General features: G+C 35.9%; 1 protein-coding gene across 1 annotated transcript in view; it reads left to right on the top strand.

Annotated features, from left to right (window-relative positions):
- The window catches only part of LOC135222950 (mucin-3B-like), a 40,509-nt gene extending 34,547 nt beyond the window's left edge, over positions 1-5,962 (top strand). The window contains exon 5 of the mRNA XM_064261401.1: positions 1,155-5,962. Coding sequence (XP_064117471.1) covers positions 1,155-2,012 — 858 coding nt within the window. The 3' untranslated portion in view covers positions 2,013-5,962. The remainder of the gene's footprint in view (positions 1-1,154) is intronic.
- Positions 5,963-14,431: the final 8,469 nt, after the last annotated feature.

The raw sequence follows: 14,431 nt of genomic DNA, 5'->3' as shown, positions 1-14,431 counted from the left end.
ACATTGCACCTTGTAAGATATTTGGTTTTGGAAGTTATGTTCCTCTGACTGCTGTTCACTGACTCAGCTGGTATTAATGTCTTTCAAAAGTGCATGGAGTTGGTGTTGGTACTCAAGACATCAGTCATTATTGATTTATTGATTTTAGTGGGACTGATTTGAGGAGATATAGGAAATATACATGCTGTGTCCTGTGTCAATTTTGTTTCCTCCGTTTCCTTTCTCCTCATTAATTTTATCTTCATTACAACAGCACATGAAAATTACTCATTTTCATTATTGACACTTATCACATCACTTGCCTTCTTGGCTTCGTATGTTTAAGTTCTTTTCATATGCAGTTTCTAATATTTTTCTTTGCAGAGGGAAAGTAGTTTTATTCACATAAATGTTAGACAATAGTGCAAAGCATTTGCAAACTGCATTCAGTTTGATTCTTTGAGCATTGATAGCTTTCCTTTTTCATGTGGGCAGTACACATTCAAATGGCCATATGTTGCATTTTTTGGATTGAATTTGAATGTCTGCACTCATTTCTAATATGGACCTCAATTAGTTTGGTCAGGGAGGAATTGGGGTAGGAACAAAGAACGTCAACATGATGGCATCGTTTGTCTCCTTCAGTTTGAGTAGGTACACCCTCTGGCTACATGTGGCTGGAAATACACAATGATTTTGAGCGCTTTGCCACTTCTATCCTAGTGTAACAGCTGTAAATTATTTCATTACATTAATAAATGTACATTATTGTTGTATTCATGCTAGTACTTTGTTTTTCTCTCCAAGACTTTTGCCTACAGTATAAAGCATCAATTGAGGTTTGGAACTTAAACTTGTATTAATGGCAGAGGAGTACTATCAATACTCTTGTTAACATTTGGCTTATAATTCATTATTGAAAATCCTTTCCTGAAGTCATTCTTTAATAAGTTTTAACCCTTTGGTTTTCTAAGTAAATCATTGAATGATTTAATAAATCTAATTTTCATGCAAATGATATTTTGAATCATGTTTGTATGTTTTATTAAAAAAAAAGTTACTTGCATGTACAATATTTAAATTATGCTTGTAGTTTTATTTATATGTATTTTTACATTTGAATATTAAGTAACCTAAGTAAAAAATGATTTTCACCTAATTATTCATTCCAACAGATCTGTGGGAAGATGTTAAAGGGTCGTAACAGTCTTAAGTCTCACTTGAAAAGCCATCATAATATTCAACCCCATGCTTGCCCTTACTGCTCCAAGAGTTTCTCAAGTCGCAGTATTCTAGTACAACACCTATGGATTCATACAGGAGAGAAACCATATGTATGTGCTGTTTGTGATAGACCTTTCCGCACAAGAGCAGGACTTACAAGGCACAAGAGCATGCACTCAGATGCCAGGCCTTTTGAGTGTTCTATGTGCACAAAAGCTTTCAAAACAAAAATAGTATTACAGCAGCATTTAAAGCTACATTTGACGGGTTTGTTCACATGTCCAGTTTGTAACAAAACTTTTGAAAGACACAAATCATATGTGATACACAAGGCATCACATCACCATAACACGAAAAGGTATCATTGCACACATTGTTTAAAGGGTTATCGTTTCCTTAGTCTTCTGAATCACCACATGCAGATTCATGTGAATGTTCGTAAGCACGTCTGTTCAATTTGCAGCAAAGGTTTTGTATGGCGAAGTGGATTGGCAGCCCACATGAAAACACATTCAGCATCACGCCCCAAATGTGATATATGTGGTGCCCGTTTCCTTTCAGAGAAACGTTTGGAAACACACTATAGGAGGCATAGTAATAAAAAACCTCATTGCTGTGATGAATGTGGTCATAGTTTTGCTCATGCTTACAGGCTTGCAGCACATAAAGTAGTTCATCAAAGAAATAAGGAGTTGCCTTGTTCAAAATGTAGTCTTGTTTTCAGTTCAATGAAAAAACTGAAGAAACATTTAGCTACCCATAAAAAAGACGGAGTAATAGTTAACCAACCTGATCCAGTAACTTCCTAAGTTGTTATGTCTTGTGGCTAGAGCAGCTATATTTTCCTCAAGAGCATTTATCAATTAGTGGAAAAGTTAAAAACTATGCAAGTTGTGATATTTTAGTGCTTTCATATTAACAGGTATGGCTTCTTCTCTTAAGTGTATTTTTCATAGGTTTCAATAGACGCTAGTAATTCAAACTACAGTACAGTGGTATATATTCTTTTATTCAGTAATATATATACTGTACATACTAGGTCCTGGAAAATTTAGTATTAGTCGATCCAAGTTTGATACTGTCTACAATTTTTTTTTTTTGCTTTAAGTAGTCTACTTTTGTTTATATTTTATAACCTAAGTAATTGGAATTAGATGTTGTCTACATCAAGTAATCCAGCCTTGATTACATTTAATAATTTGATAGGTATTACCTGTTTTTGGCCTTAGGTAAACGAGTTTGGTTTTATTTCATAACTTGTTTGGAGTTAGTTACACACAATACAAAGATTAGAATTATTTGCTAAATTTCCAGAATTCATATTTATTTCAAATGTTATATTTCCTTCAGTTAAGCTATTTCTTAAGGGGCAACATAATTATGTTCTGTTACAGTCTGTACCATTTTTACTGTCAGTGATGTTTTGGAGGCTTTTTGGAAATACAGTTTTCCAGTGTGTTATAAATCACCACCACCAACAAAACATTTTGATAGTTGAAATTACCACCAAAGAAAAAAAATACTTTTCCATAACAATAAGAAATGTAAATGCTACTTTATTACAATTACTGTATTCACTGCTGAAAGATATCAGAATTCCAGTGTACAGTAATAACCTTTCACACAAGAATTTGCTGTAAGTACCGTTGGTTAGATATCCCTCCTCATACATACTTGCTAGGGTACCAGTTTTCCCTCAATTTTTAGTAATGTGAAAAAAACTTTTGTCTAGGGTTTTATGATGCAGAGTATGTGCTCAGTGACGACACGATATTATTTTTGATTGATTGGACACTGTTTCAAAGGTGACAGTTATTTTTATGTGCTGTGTGAACAGCGTAATGTTTTCACTACAGATACATTGTTGATCACTTCATATTCGTAGCATTTTTGTGAACATTTCTGTGGGATGTAGTTGCTTCTTATATTTACAATGTTAATTTGGCATTGACCCCTACAATATATTACCCTCTTATTTTCTCCTAATGTTATACGACCTGGGACACAGCAATGTTAGGTGAGAATTGAGAAATCAATGGAAGAATTTACCAGGAGGTGCCCTTACACACATCAGACAATTATGGCGAGGTGCTTGTGAATTTATGGGGACTGCAAACTGATGGTTTATAGATACCATTAAGATGGGCGTAGCAAATTTAAACATTCAATAGGAGTATGGCACACTTTCATTAGAAAGTAATCACAGTGGCATTGTCCTACATAACAGCAAGATCAGGGCTCAAGTGAGAGAAGCTTTGTTGTATCTCAGTGGGTGTACATGGTGCTTAACACTTATGAGGAATGACGAACAGTACAATCCACGAGTTTTTCCTTTTAATTTTACCTGTTACGTATTACTGTACCCAGACTCCCTAATTTAGTATTTGAAATGTACAGGAAAGTTTTCTGTGGTTCTTAGGGGACACTCCCACTGTCTCTTTTCAAACTTGGAGTTTCTAAAGGTCTTTTTGTGTAATCGCCAGGTGACATAAATATGGATCAGCCCACATCTCTCAAAGGTTACATATTTTTCATTTATTATACCTTTTGGTGAGCAATACTTATGATACCTGTTCCAGAGACACTGAAAGTTTCAAAGATCATTCAAGGTTACTGATTCTCAAAGTAGACTATCAATAGCAGACGAAATACTGAGGAGCTATAGCGTGCCACTCTCAAATAGCAACTGTGCATGAGTAACTTTAGACAAAAAGGATTGTGCATTGTAGGGACAGCACATTAAATATAAAGCCATTGTAAAGACAAATTTAGAATAATTTTGATTCCTTCTGGCCCTTCCTATTGGTTTCTTACCAGCAGCTGGTTCTGCTAACCTAACCTAAGCAAATGGCAACAAATATTAGGTTTACTTTAATAAAACGAAACTCATCAGTTCTTGGCTAACACCACCTAGCTACAGGTAGTATAACCAAGGCAAAATATTGGGTTTGTATTTATGGGCCTGTAAAATTATTATTTTTTTTATGTTCAGTTCTTAATATCAGTTTTAAGACTTGATTCAACACTTCTATTAATTTGCTATTTGGGTGATATTTTGTTGTGACGTGGATGTGAGAATGTTATGGAAAATTGATAAAGGTAAATACTTATAAAAATGGTTTTATGTTGTTGAAATGTTATTTATATTCAGATATCTATTCTTAATGTTTTTTAAGTTAAGTATATCTTAGTTTAACCAGACCACTGAGCTCATTAACAGCTCTCCTAGGGCTGGCCCGAAGGATTAGATATTTTTATGTGGCTAGGAACCAACTGGTTACCTAGCAACCTTACTTGCAGATTATTGTGGGATCCAAACCACATTATATTGAGAAATTAGTCTCTAATCACCAGAAACAAATTTCTCTGACTCCACGTTGTCTGAGCGAGGAATCGAACTCGGGATTACCGAATTGGTAGGCGAGCATGTAAACCACTCGTCCAATGAGGAACTTTAATGTGTTGGAAGGCGCATTGGTAATTTTGTTTCATTAACAAGCCTATTCTTGTCACATGCAAATTCTAGAGGTGTCACTCCAGTTGTATGAGAAAAAAATATCCATTGGCTCAAGAAGGCTGGTTCATGTGCCTACCCTTGGATCTTTGGTAGTTAGCTGAATTATTCTAAGTGTGCCAGTCAGTAGAGTAAGTCTCATAGATTCCCATTAAAGTCATCTCTTGTGGATACCAAAATTGTGGTTACAAAACATATTTTTCCTTTAAGATTATATAGGAAACCAGTGTAATGATATAGGTAAAGTATTTTTTCAGCACTAAAATATATTCATTAAACATAAACATTCAACTTAACAGCAGTGATCAAGGAGAAGGCAGTAACAGGACTAGTCTAGTAAGTTTGTGGGTGGAAGAGGAGGAGGAAGAGACTGCAGTGGTGGCAGTCTCGTGGCCAACAAACACATGAACAATTAGAGGTGACTGTACTCCATTTCTTTTTCAATATTTTCTCCAATTTTACTCTTCATTGTCTTATTGCCTGATGTCCTTCTGGTGAGGTAGCATTAATCAACGTTGAGATTTTCAGTGAATTGCTATTGAGTTTTATGAACTTCCGTGCTGTTTACTTATCCCCTAGTGTTTCTGTACTTGTCCTTGCCTAGGAGCTGCCTTGCTCTTTCTGTTCTTATTAGCAGTACAGTTGTGCACCCACTAAGTTGCGACTAATGGTTTGTCAAAAGTGGGCGATATATGATGTAACTTTTTTTTTTTTTTAGTACAGTTTTTTTCAACACAACACAACCCATGGCTCTGTCACAGTTCAACCAGACAGTTAATCACTAGTGATTTAAGGGATTATAGGTATTTACACTAACCTAGTTGAGTGACCAGATCTTTCAACTCATAAAAAAGTGGAGTTATATCTTGGATTTGTGTGAGAAGTATAAATAGGCTTTGTTAAAGCACTGTAATATGTTTATATAGAAAATGAGTAATTTTGCATTAATAAGGAAATTTTTTTTTGTAAATTTGTATAGTGAATGAAGACACTTTTTGTTCAATTATATTAAAGTTCATGTTGGCTGGCTAAAATAATTTTTTGTATTACAGAACTTAACAATTTTGTACTTGCACTTTCTATACATTACGAATATATATTGTCTTCATTAGCTTCCACTATTATTCTGTGATATTAAATTATAAGATATGTAGTATTATAGACATCAAATGGTCATACATTCCTAGTCATTTTGTTACTTATTTTTGTGAAGTACATTGTCAAGAAATTATACTTGAAAAATTGTTTCATTTTCATTTGTACACCTTTAGGTTACCAAATACCAGTTCATAACTAGGCTAGTCAATTGTTATGCTGTGTTCATACTATGCATAGCAGCTTGTCCACAATATCCTTATGGAATGGAAACTTAAGAAGCTAAGTATACTTAGGTGATTAAAAACAACTGATTTGGTGATATGTAAATTCCAGCTTCAAAAGTGGGTATTGCCTACAATGTACCTTGCATGGGATTAGTACAGAACTTTGTGGCCTTTTGAACTTAATTTTTCCAATTGATCGTCCTCCTTATGGGTCTTGTCCAATTTTCATATTTTAATCAAGAAAATGATCCTTCAGGCAAGCCCTTATTTATTGTAATTCTTGTATTTTATTTGTGAACCTGTTGTTTAACCCTTAAGAGCTGGGCTATAAAAAGCATATGCAGCACCCCAGGCTGGGGAAACTTTAGGTCAGCCAATTTAAGAAAAAATGGAAAGAGGAAAATTTTCCCTATTTTCTATAAGAAGTTTGAAAAGACTATTTACAACCCCTTGTGGGGCATCTTTTACAAGACATTATGTATTATTATTATATAAAGGATTAATTTTATTGTGGTGCTTTTACAAGACAGTCGTAAATTATACCAAGTTATACATGTTATTTTCTAACTTATTTTATTTTGTAACATTATAATTACAGCTTACACAATATCAAAACAGATAAGAACTAAAATCAGTAACAAACTATAGTATATTTGTTGTAAAATATTTACGTAAATTTACCGAGATCGAAGATGCAGTAACTTCTTTTGATTATAGATGTCTTTTCTAAAATTTCTTTGCAGAATACACACAGTTATAATGGACATACGTACTATAAAATGATAAGAACTAAAACCAACAGCAACCCCTGAGTATATTTTTGAGCAAATACATAAAAAGATGTCATGTGAGAGAGAGGTAGCATATGCTTACTTGAAGTCACGATCACAACTAACGAGCCGCCTAATCGTTGTTCTGAGCCAGTTTGATAGTTGCCATTAGTGAATATATGGGGAACAGACGTACTGGAACCTCTTTCCCATCGGATTCCTCCAAATTGATGGTGCGTAATATTGATGCTCACCATGAATGAAATTCATCAACCACCCAAAAACTGTTATCGCTACTCTTATGAGGGTATCCGTCCATTAAGGGTTAAGTGTCTATGCCAATGTCTCGATCTGCTTGGTATTCTCTCTCCAAGTGGAACAGCGTACGTACACAGATAGTACTAATCATAAGCAACATGTTCTCAAACAAAATGATTGAACTACAAACAAGAATCATCATGAGTGACACAGCAGTGGAAATTCCATCTCTTCATGAATAACCACCTTGTGCCCTTTGAGATAGATTTAAAATAAAAGTAGCCATCTACAAGTTCATATGCCTAGTGGATAGGTATCACCGCTCATATACGTTTAAGGATAACATCTATCACACTATCAAAATATCTCTTGTGTAATATACAAGATTTAATCACTACAACCACAAATGCCAGAGAAGACCAGAAAGGGAAGAGCTGAGGCTGCAAGAGTATCTTTCCAATGTCCTTTGGAAATTTATTACATCTATCTACTGACGAGAATATAAGAGTAGAGAAGACTCTACAAGCTAGACGCTGTTGAAACTGCTACTGTTTTTAATATAAATAAATTGTTAAATTAGACCACTGAGTTGACACTTAAATCTATAGAGGTGGCCTAAAGGGTTTGCATTAAATCTTTATAGCATATCTTATTCAACATATTGCATTAATTAAAAATGTAGTACTGTAAAGGTCAAACTGAAAATGATAGGTATTCTGACAAAATTTCTTTCAGATATTTGTATCATACTTTGACCAATCAGACAAGAACCCAACTGGCATTAAAAGGCCTTAGATGAGTAGTCCTTCCCAGTTTAGAGGTTTTATAGTGTTACTTCATAATCAAAGAAGACATTTTTTTAACTATTGCAGGAAATCCACTATTCTCCCTTTCATGACTTCCAGGACATTGAAAACCTTGGGCAAGAGGACTAGGTTCAACAGAAAAGTAGGGTGGATGACAGACACTGACTAACCTGATGAACATGAACCTGAATCAGTTATGGCTGAGCTGGATGAGTCTTCTTTTTTGGAGATATTGGCTAGGGTCTACTGCTTCAAGTTAGAGGATTGTCATGAATCAATGAGGGTGGATTCTAGGTGCAGAAGCCAAGATTAACCTAGCCAACCTGGTTTCTAGCTTGCCTTTTTCCAACATGACATTGGATGTTGTCTTGGGCTTGAAGCCGAGAATGATAAGCTGAGGCTCTAAAAACATATACAATAGGTTGATGGCTGATCCACATCATCTCACTCTTTCAGAGAAGCAGTTACAAAAGTTCTAGGAGTTTAATTAAAGTTTTTTGAACTTGGTCAACTGATGTGAGGTAGAAATTTATAATACCTCATCCACTTTACTGAAAAAGTTTTCTCTAATTCTATTGCTGTGCTGAAATTCTAGTCCTTACACCTTTGCTCTTGCCATCTACCACTTATCCTCGGTCCTCTTCTGCCTGCATATTCTTTATCAAAGTATGATGGTGATATTCTCTTTAACTGCCCTCTTTAAACATGTACACCTATATATGGTATCCCTCAGCTATCCACTATGTGCATAGCAATGTATATTGTGTTATGCATACCTTGCCTAGGACAAGGTGTTGTATATCTTTTCCTCATAATAAAATCAATCTGCCTAAGCTTCTCCAGTCCTATTTGATATCAACTTTTCTCTGGTATCTGAATACTACTGTGCTCAGCATCTTCTCAACTGTAGTTAAGAATATTTGTATTAAACCAAACAAGACAATTTAATGTTGGGAACGGTTTCATCACAGGTTATGACCAATCTAATTACAGCACCACTTTCCTTTTAAATCTAAAGGTGGGTTGAATATAAGTTAAATATTCAAAACAGGCTTTAATAATTTTTATTTGAATGGAAGGTCAAAGACTAAAATACATCACTCCTTAGCATCATCCCCAGGCTAGGAGGTAACATGTTCAGATATTGTCAGCATAACAAGAACCCAAAGATAATTCATATTTTAGCTACAGATTTTGCACAACTTACTTATACTGAGCTAGTGAACCTTTTAGAACCCTTCCAAAACCGTAGTTAAAAGTGCAAAAAGACTCAAAAACAACCTTACCAAACCATCTAAAAAAGTTCAATGCAGCAAATGAACTTTTTTAAAGCAAGAATAAAGTGAAATGTTGTTGATGCTATTAACTAATAAATATTTGACTTATATCAATGTAGAAAAAGGAAACAAAGTAGTTTTTTGCAGAAATGATAAGCAAGACCAAAAATGATTGCACATAAATTCAATTAATCTAATCTGTTCTAAAGGTTTACAAATGAGAAAGGTATTATTTAACTACTATGAGATTCAGGGTCTCTGTAACACGGTTTTTTGGACTTTGCTCCTTGTCAAAGCATCGGATGTAGCTGAAAGTTGACATATGTATATTTTACAACCACACACAAATTTTGTCAGCATTATCAATAACCTAAACCCGACAGTTTTAATTTTTACAGAGTAAAAATGATCTAGCTGACGCCATGGCCAATGATTACGAGCCAAGTCGAAAAACATTAATTACATAAGCAAGGTAAACACACCTTTTGACGAAATGTTGCCCCGCCCATCCACCAGACAGAAACTCCATCGGCTCTGAAACCCAAAGACTTTATGAATGGCGGAACGATACATAGATGTGGGTGGGGTATCAGTGCTAGCATAGTATACTACTGTAGCAGTAGTGCCGCAACCGTATAGCAGTAATATACATGAATTAAAATGTTTAGGCCAACTGCTGGGATCCTTGAGGATCATTTAGCACTTCTTACAACTACTTGAGAAATCAGTTTTTATAGCCAGAAGTTAAATATTCTAATCCAACAATGCCCATGGTAGCCTTCAGTGTTATCCTGAATTATAACGAGGCGAAAGTGGGTGGAGCCTCATGAAGTCATCATTCTGACGATAATTATTGGTGAAGGTTTAAAGCCAATATAAGGTACCGGGTATTTTTTTTTTCAGTAAATAGGTAGATAGCCAATAAATAAAAATTGCTTGTCATTGGATATAGCAGTTATCAAATCAAGCTTGTCTACTATGTTTTTGAAAATTACCAACTATTCCCTACATCTCGTCAATCTGATTGTGACCTATAAAATAGACTAATTTCTTAGGAAACCGATTTTGGGAGTTAGACTAATAATCGGAGTGCTTTTGTATTTATTAACATATTTTGTTGGTTTGTTCATTATGACAATTATCAGTGGAGGTGTTCCAGAGTTCATAAAGATGTACTGCTTTGCTTGTATTTAAATTTGTATGTCATTGTTGCCAGAGGTTTAGCCTTCGTTACATATAGCCAATCATCCATCGAGAAAGAGGGAAGAAATGCTGTCATAAGTTACGTAACGAGTGCGTTCGAAACCTTTTCTTGAGTAAGTTGGCCCGTCTTCAAAAAAAAAGTCACTTTTACATTATAAGTACCAAATTTATTCAACCTACGTAATGCAGAATACAGTCAAAATTTATGTGTAGATATAATATGTATTCTGAATAAGCGTTATATTTATGAAATGCTTAGATAAAAGTTATTGTGAAAAAACCGTGTTACAGAGGCCCTGAATCTCATAGTAGTGCAGCTGTATTACGCTTTGTTCCAAATATACACCAACGTGTAAGAGAATAGGAAAAGGGGACGAGGAAAAATTTTGTGCAAAGATTGGCTATTGGCTAAGCAGTATAATAGATCTAAGTTGTGAGTAAAATTTAAAATTAGTGCAATTGACAAAGACTAATAAAGTGATTATATCTGTTTACAGCCAAAGTTCCTTAGTATAGTTTTTGGACATTATGTACAACCTTTTGATATACAAATCACTAACCTATGATAACTATACGATTGAAGTATATTCCCAAATTCCACGCTGTGAACTAATAAGAACCATGAGATGTCCCAAAATAACCTCTCATAATAATTCAGACTTACATTGATCTTTTGGTGACAACTCAAACTTCATGAGATTAGCAATTAACAAACTAGACTAGACCAAACACAGCAATTAAAATTTATGAACATATAAACTAAAGGCATTTTGTACTGATAAACTGAGTGCTCGTAAATGGAGGCACTCTACCAGTAATATAAATCTGTTTCATACTAACTTGGATGCTAAAATTTGCAAAGAACAATAAATAATGCATAGCAGGTGCAATCTCACTAACAAAACCTAGAGTGGACAACCTTACATCACACTTCCGTTTCACATACCGTTCCAGAAAATAAGAAGGTAATACAATACTGCAGAAAATATTTTGCATGAAGAACAGGGAAAGCATTTCCCATTAGTATTAAAATAAAAGATTCCATGAAATAATTTTTTCTATCATTCTGAACCCGTTATTTATCACGTCTACTTTATGGTATATATTTTATTGAGAAAAAACATAGTTTCACGGCTATATACTATTGTTTCACAATTGATTTCTTCAGTGGTGTTGAAGGGTCATGATACATCCTGAATCCAGTTTTCAATCTAAATTAGTTATAAAAAACACACCACCAAGTTGGAACTCTTAACATTCACAGGGCTGGGTTCTTGCTAAGAGGGCATAAATTCCAAATAAGACATGACCAATCCATGGGGTGGAGGGACTCCATCATTTTGGATGTGTCGCTTAGATTACAACTTCAGAGCAAGAATTATGCTTTAAATGATCCTTTCTGCCTTCTGGGAATTCTCTGGGAGGCTTAATGATGGAGTGCCCACACCTTACTTCCTCGAATTTTCTAAAGTCCAAGGAAATTGCGCTCAACTCCACTGTGATGTGGACTTGGCTGTCCTGTATGCTCCATGGCCCTGAGGCCAGCTCTTCGAGATGCGCACCCCAACCTTTGGAGGAGGCTCACATGTACAGGAACAATTCAGAGGGGTAATTTAAGGGCTATGACCTTTGTCAAGCTCCAAAGGCTCTGGTTAATCCTAGTAGCTCCTTAACCTAAGCTGAGTAGCTGAGAGATATTCCTACCTACCACAACCTTCTTCACCAGTTTCTTGTGGGGAGATGCCTCCTATCACTAGATCTTTTATCTCTTCATGTTAAGAGTCTATCCAGTATCCCTTACAAGAGATCTTTCCTGCGAAACAGCAACTCACAACTTACTTTGGAGGATCTTCGTCAGCCATATACAAGGTGAGATGTCTGCTGCTGTGATTGGTGATATCAAAATGGTTCCTCTCCACTCAGAGTTCCTGATCGCTAGCTAACAAGATCTTCTGAATGTTTTCCAGAACAGAAGTAGTTCCTTCTGTTGATACTGGAAAGGTGCTACAGGGCTTACTTGTGTTTCATTTGTCTGAGAGATGCGGAATGCTCAGAACCCTCAGTGTGGTTAAGAGCTCGGAGCGGTCTTGTTCACCTTGGACGTGGACTTAGGACCTTACTCTGGTACTGAGTATGGGACCTTACTCTGGTTCTGAGTTTCCTCTCTCAACCTCCTTCGAGCCCATGCGTCAATCATCTCCAAGAAAACTGACTTTGTAAGCAGTTTTCCATCTGATCTATGCTTCCATGAAAGGGTTGGAAAGCTTCAAGGTCCCCTCAAGCACCGTACAGTTATCTGAATGTCTTGTCTACTATAGGTTAGGTGTTGTAGACTTCATGTTAACGCAGGCCAGGTTAAGAAAGAGGTGTCCTAGTACACCCTTCTGGTTGTCTACCTGAGGTGTTTAGACAAATCAACTCCTCATCATCTTCTCCCACCGATTGGGAGCATGCAAAAGCACATGACACCAGAGGAATACGTTCCTCCCTAGTATTTTACAGTACTTATCTGTTTATAGGTTTTGAATGCTGATTCATGACTGCTTCAAACCACTTTCACTTTCTTCTGCATGAAGAATGTTGTCCACAGATCCTTGGACACGTTTTCCTAGGGTCCAGTGGTGGCTGTTCAACAATTGTGACTCATCCAGTGCCCCTGGCAGGACAGCTTGTAACTTGCCTAAGATGATTGTTCGGAGTAGGGAATGAGGAGTTTACTGGCTTCTGTTCTTTCCCATTTCTCCTTTCTTTATTCCTTGGGCAGTTTGAAGAATAGACACATCATATGCTGGAACTGGCTTGATGAAGGTGAGTGTTGCAGCCATATGGTTACTGCACTTTTCACATTCCATGCAACATGCATGCAAATCTGCTTCTCAGTAGCTAAAACTCCTCTCCAGCAAGGGGAGTGAGGAGTGGTGGCAAACCCATTTCTTGTGGCCGATATAGTTTATTGCCTGAACAGATATATAGTTCTTTTGAACTTCCATGAATGCAATGAATCTGGTAATGTTTTGTATTTGAACCCTGTGGACTGGGCGTTAGATATCCAAATATCTAACATCTCAAAGGCTTAGGTATTCTTCTTTAGCAGTCTCATTTCCAAGAATAATGATCAGGTGTGCCATACCCAACATCGGTTCAGGATTCTCATACCTCCCTCCAAGTATTGGTCTCTCCTAATGTTAAGACCAAAGGTTTGTTCCACATACGAACAAATGACAAATTTTTAATTAGTTTGTATTTTTCATAGCTAACAAACCTGAGGTCTTAATGTTTCATCCAGGGTTAGAAGAAAGACTGGTGAATTCCTGGATTCAGTGCACTCTCGACGTGCTTCCACCTCAACTATGCATCGGATGCCAGGTACCACAGATTCCTTGCATTTACAATTTTTTATTATTTTAACCGGTTTCCAGCTGGTGCTAGAAGATTTATCCTATTGTCAAGACCTTAGGTTTGTTAGCTATGAAAAATACAAACTGATTAAAAATTTGTCATATTATTATTATTAAGTAGATGAAACCTAATCATATAGAACAAGTCCACAGGGGCCAATGACTTGAAAGTTGAGCTTCCAATGAATATGGTGCTCATTGGGAAGAAGCAAGAGGAAGTAACATGAAATACAGAAAGAAGATATACCAATTATTAAAAAATAACAAAATAAATTAATAAACAGATAAAATGTATTAAAATGCAAGAAGAATAGTATTAGGGTGGTAATGCATTGCATTTTCACTTGAACTTCTTTCCATGACATCCTCCGGGAGGCTGTTCCACAGTCCAACGGTGTGAGGAATAAAGGATCTCTGGAACTGTGAAGTTCAATAGCAAAGCACATTTACTGCACATTGGTGCTGCTTTTCAGCAAATCTGGTTGCTCTCGGCAAATAAAGGGGATCAAGGTTCAATTTTGAATATGAAAAATCTTTGTTGAAATACAAATTATGAAAAAGTGACAAACAAAAGCCTATCTGTCAATGGTTCAAGTCATAACTGCTACTGTTAGGAAACAGAAACCTACCACCACCAACAACTCTTTCTAAAAGAGATAAGCCTCTGGCAGAAACAGACA

Source organism: Macrobrachium nipponense, chromosome 8 (assembly GCF_015104395.2).
Source record: "Macrobrachium nipponense isolate FS-2020 chromosome 8, ASM1510439v2, whole genome shotgun sequence".
NCBI lineage: Eukaryota > Metazoa > Arthropoda > Malacostraca > Decapoda > Palaemonidae > Macrobrachium > Macrobrachium nipponense.
Note: the sequence above shows the minus strand (reverse complement) of the source record. Positions and strands in the feature narration are given on the sequence as shown.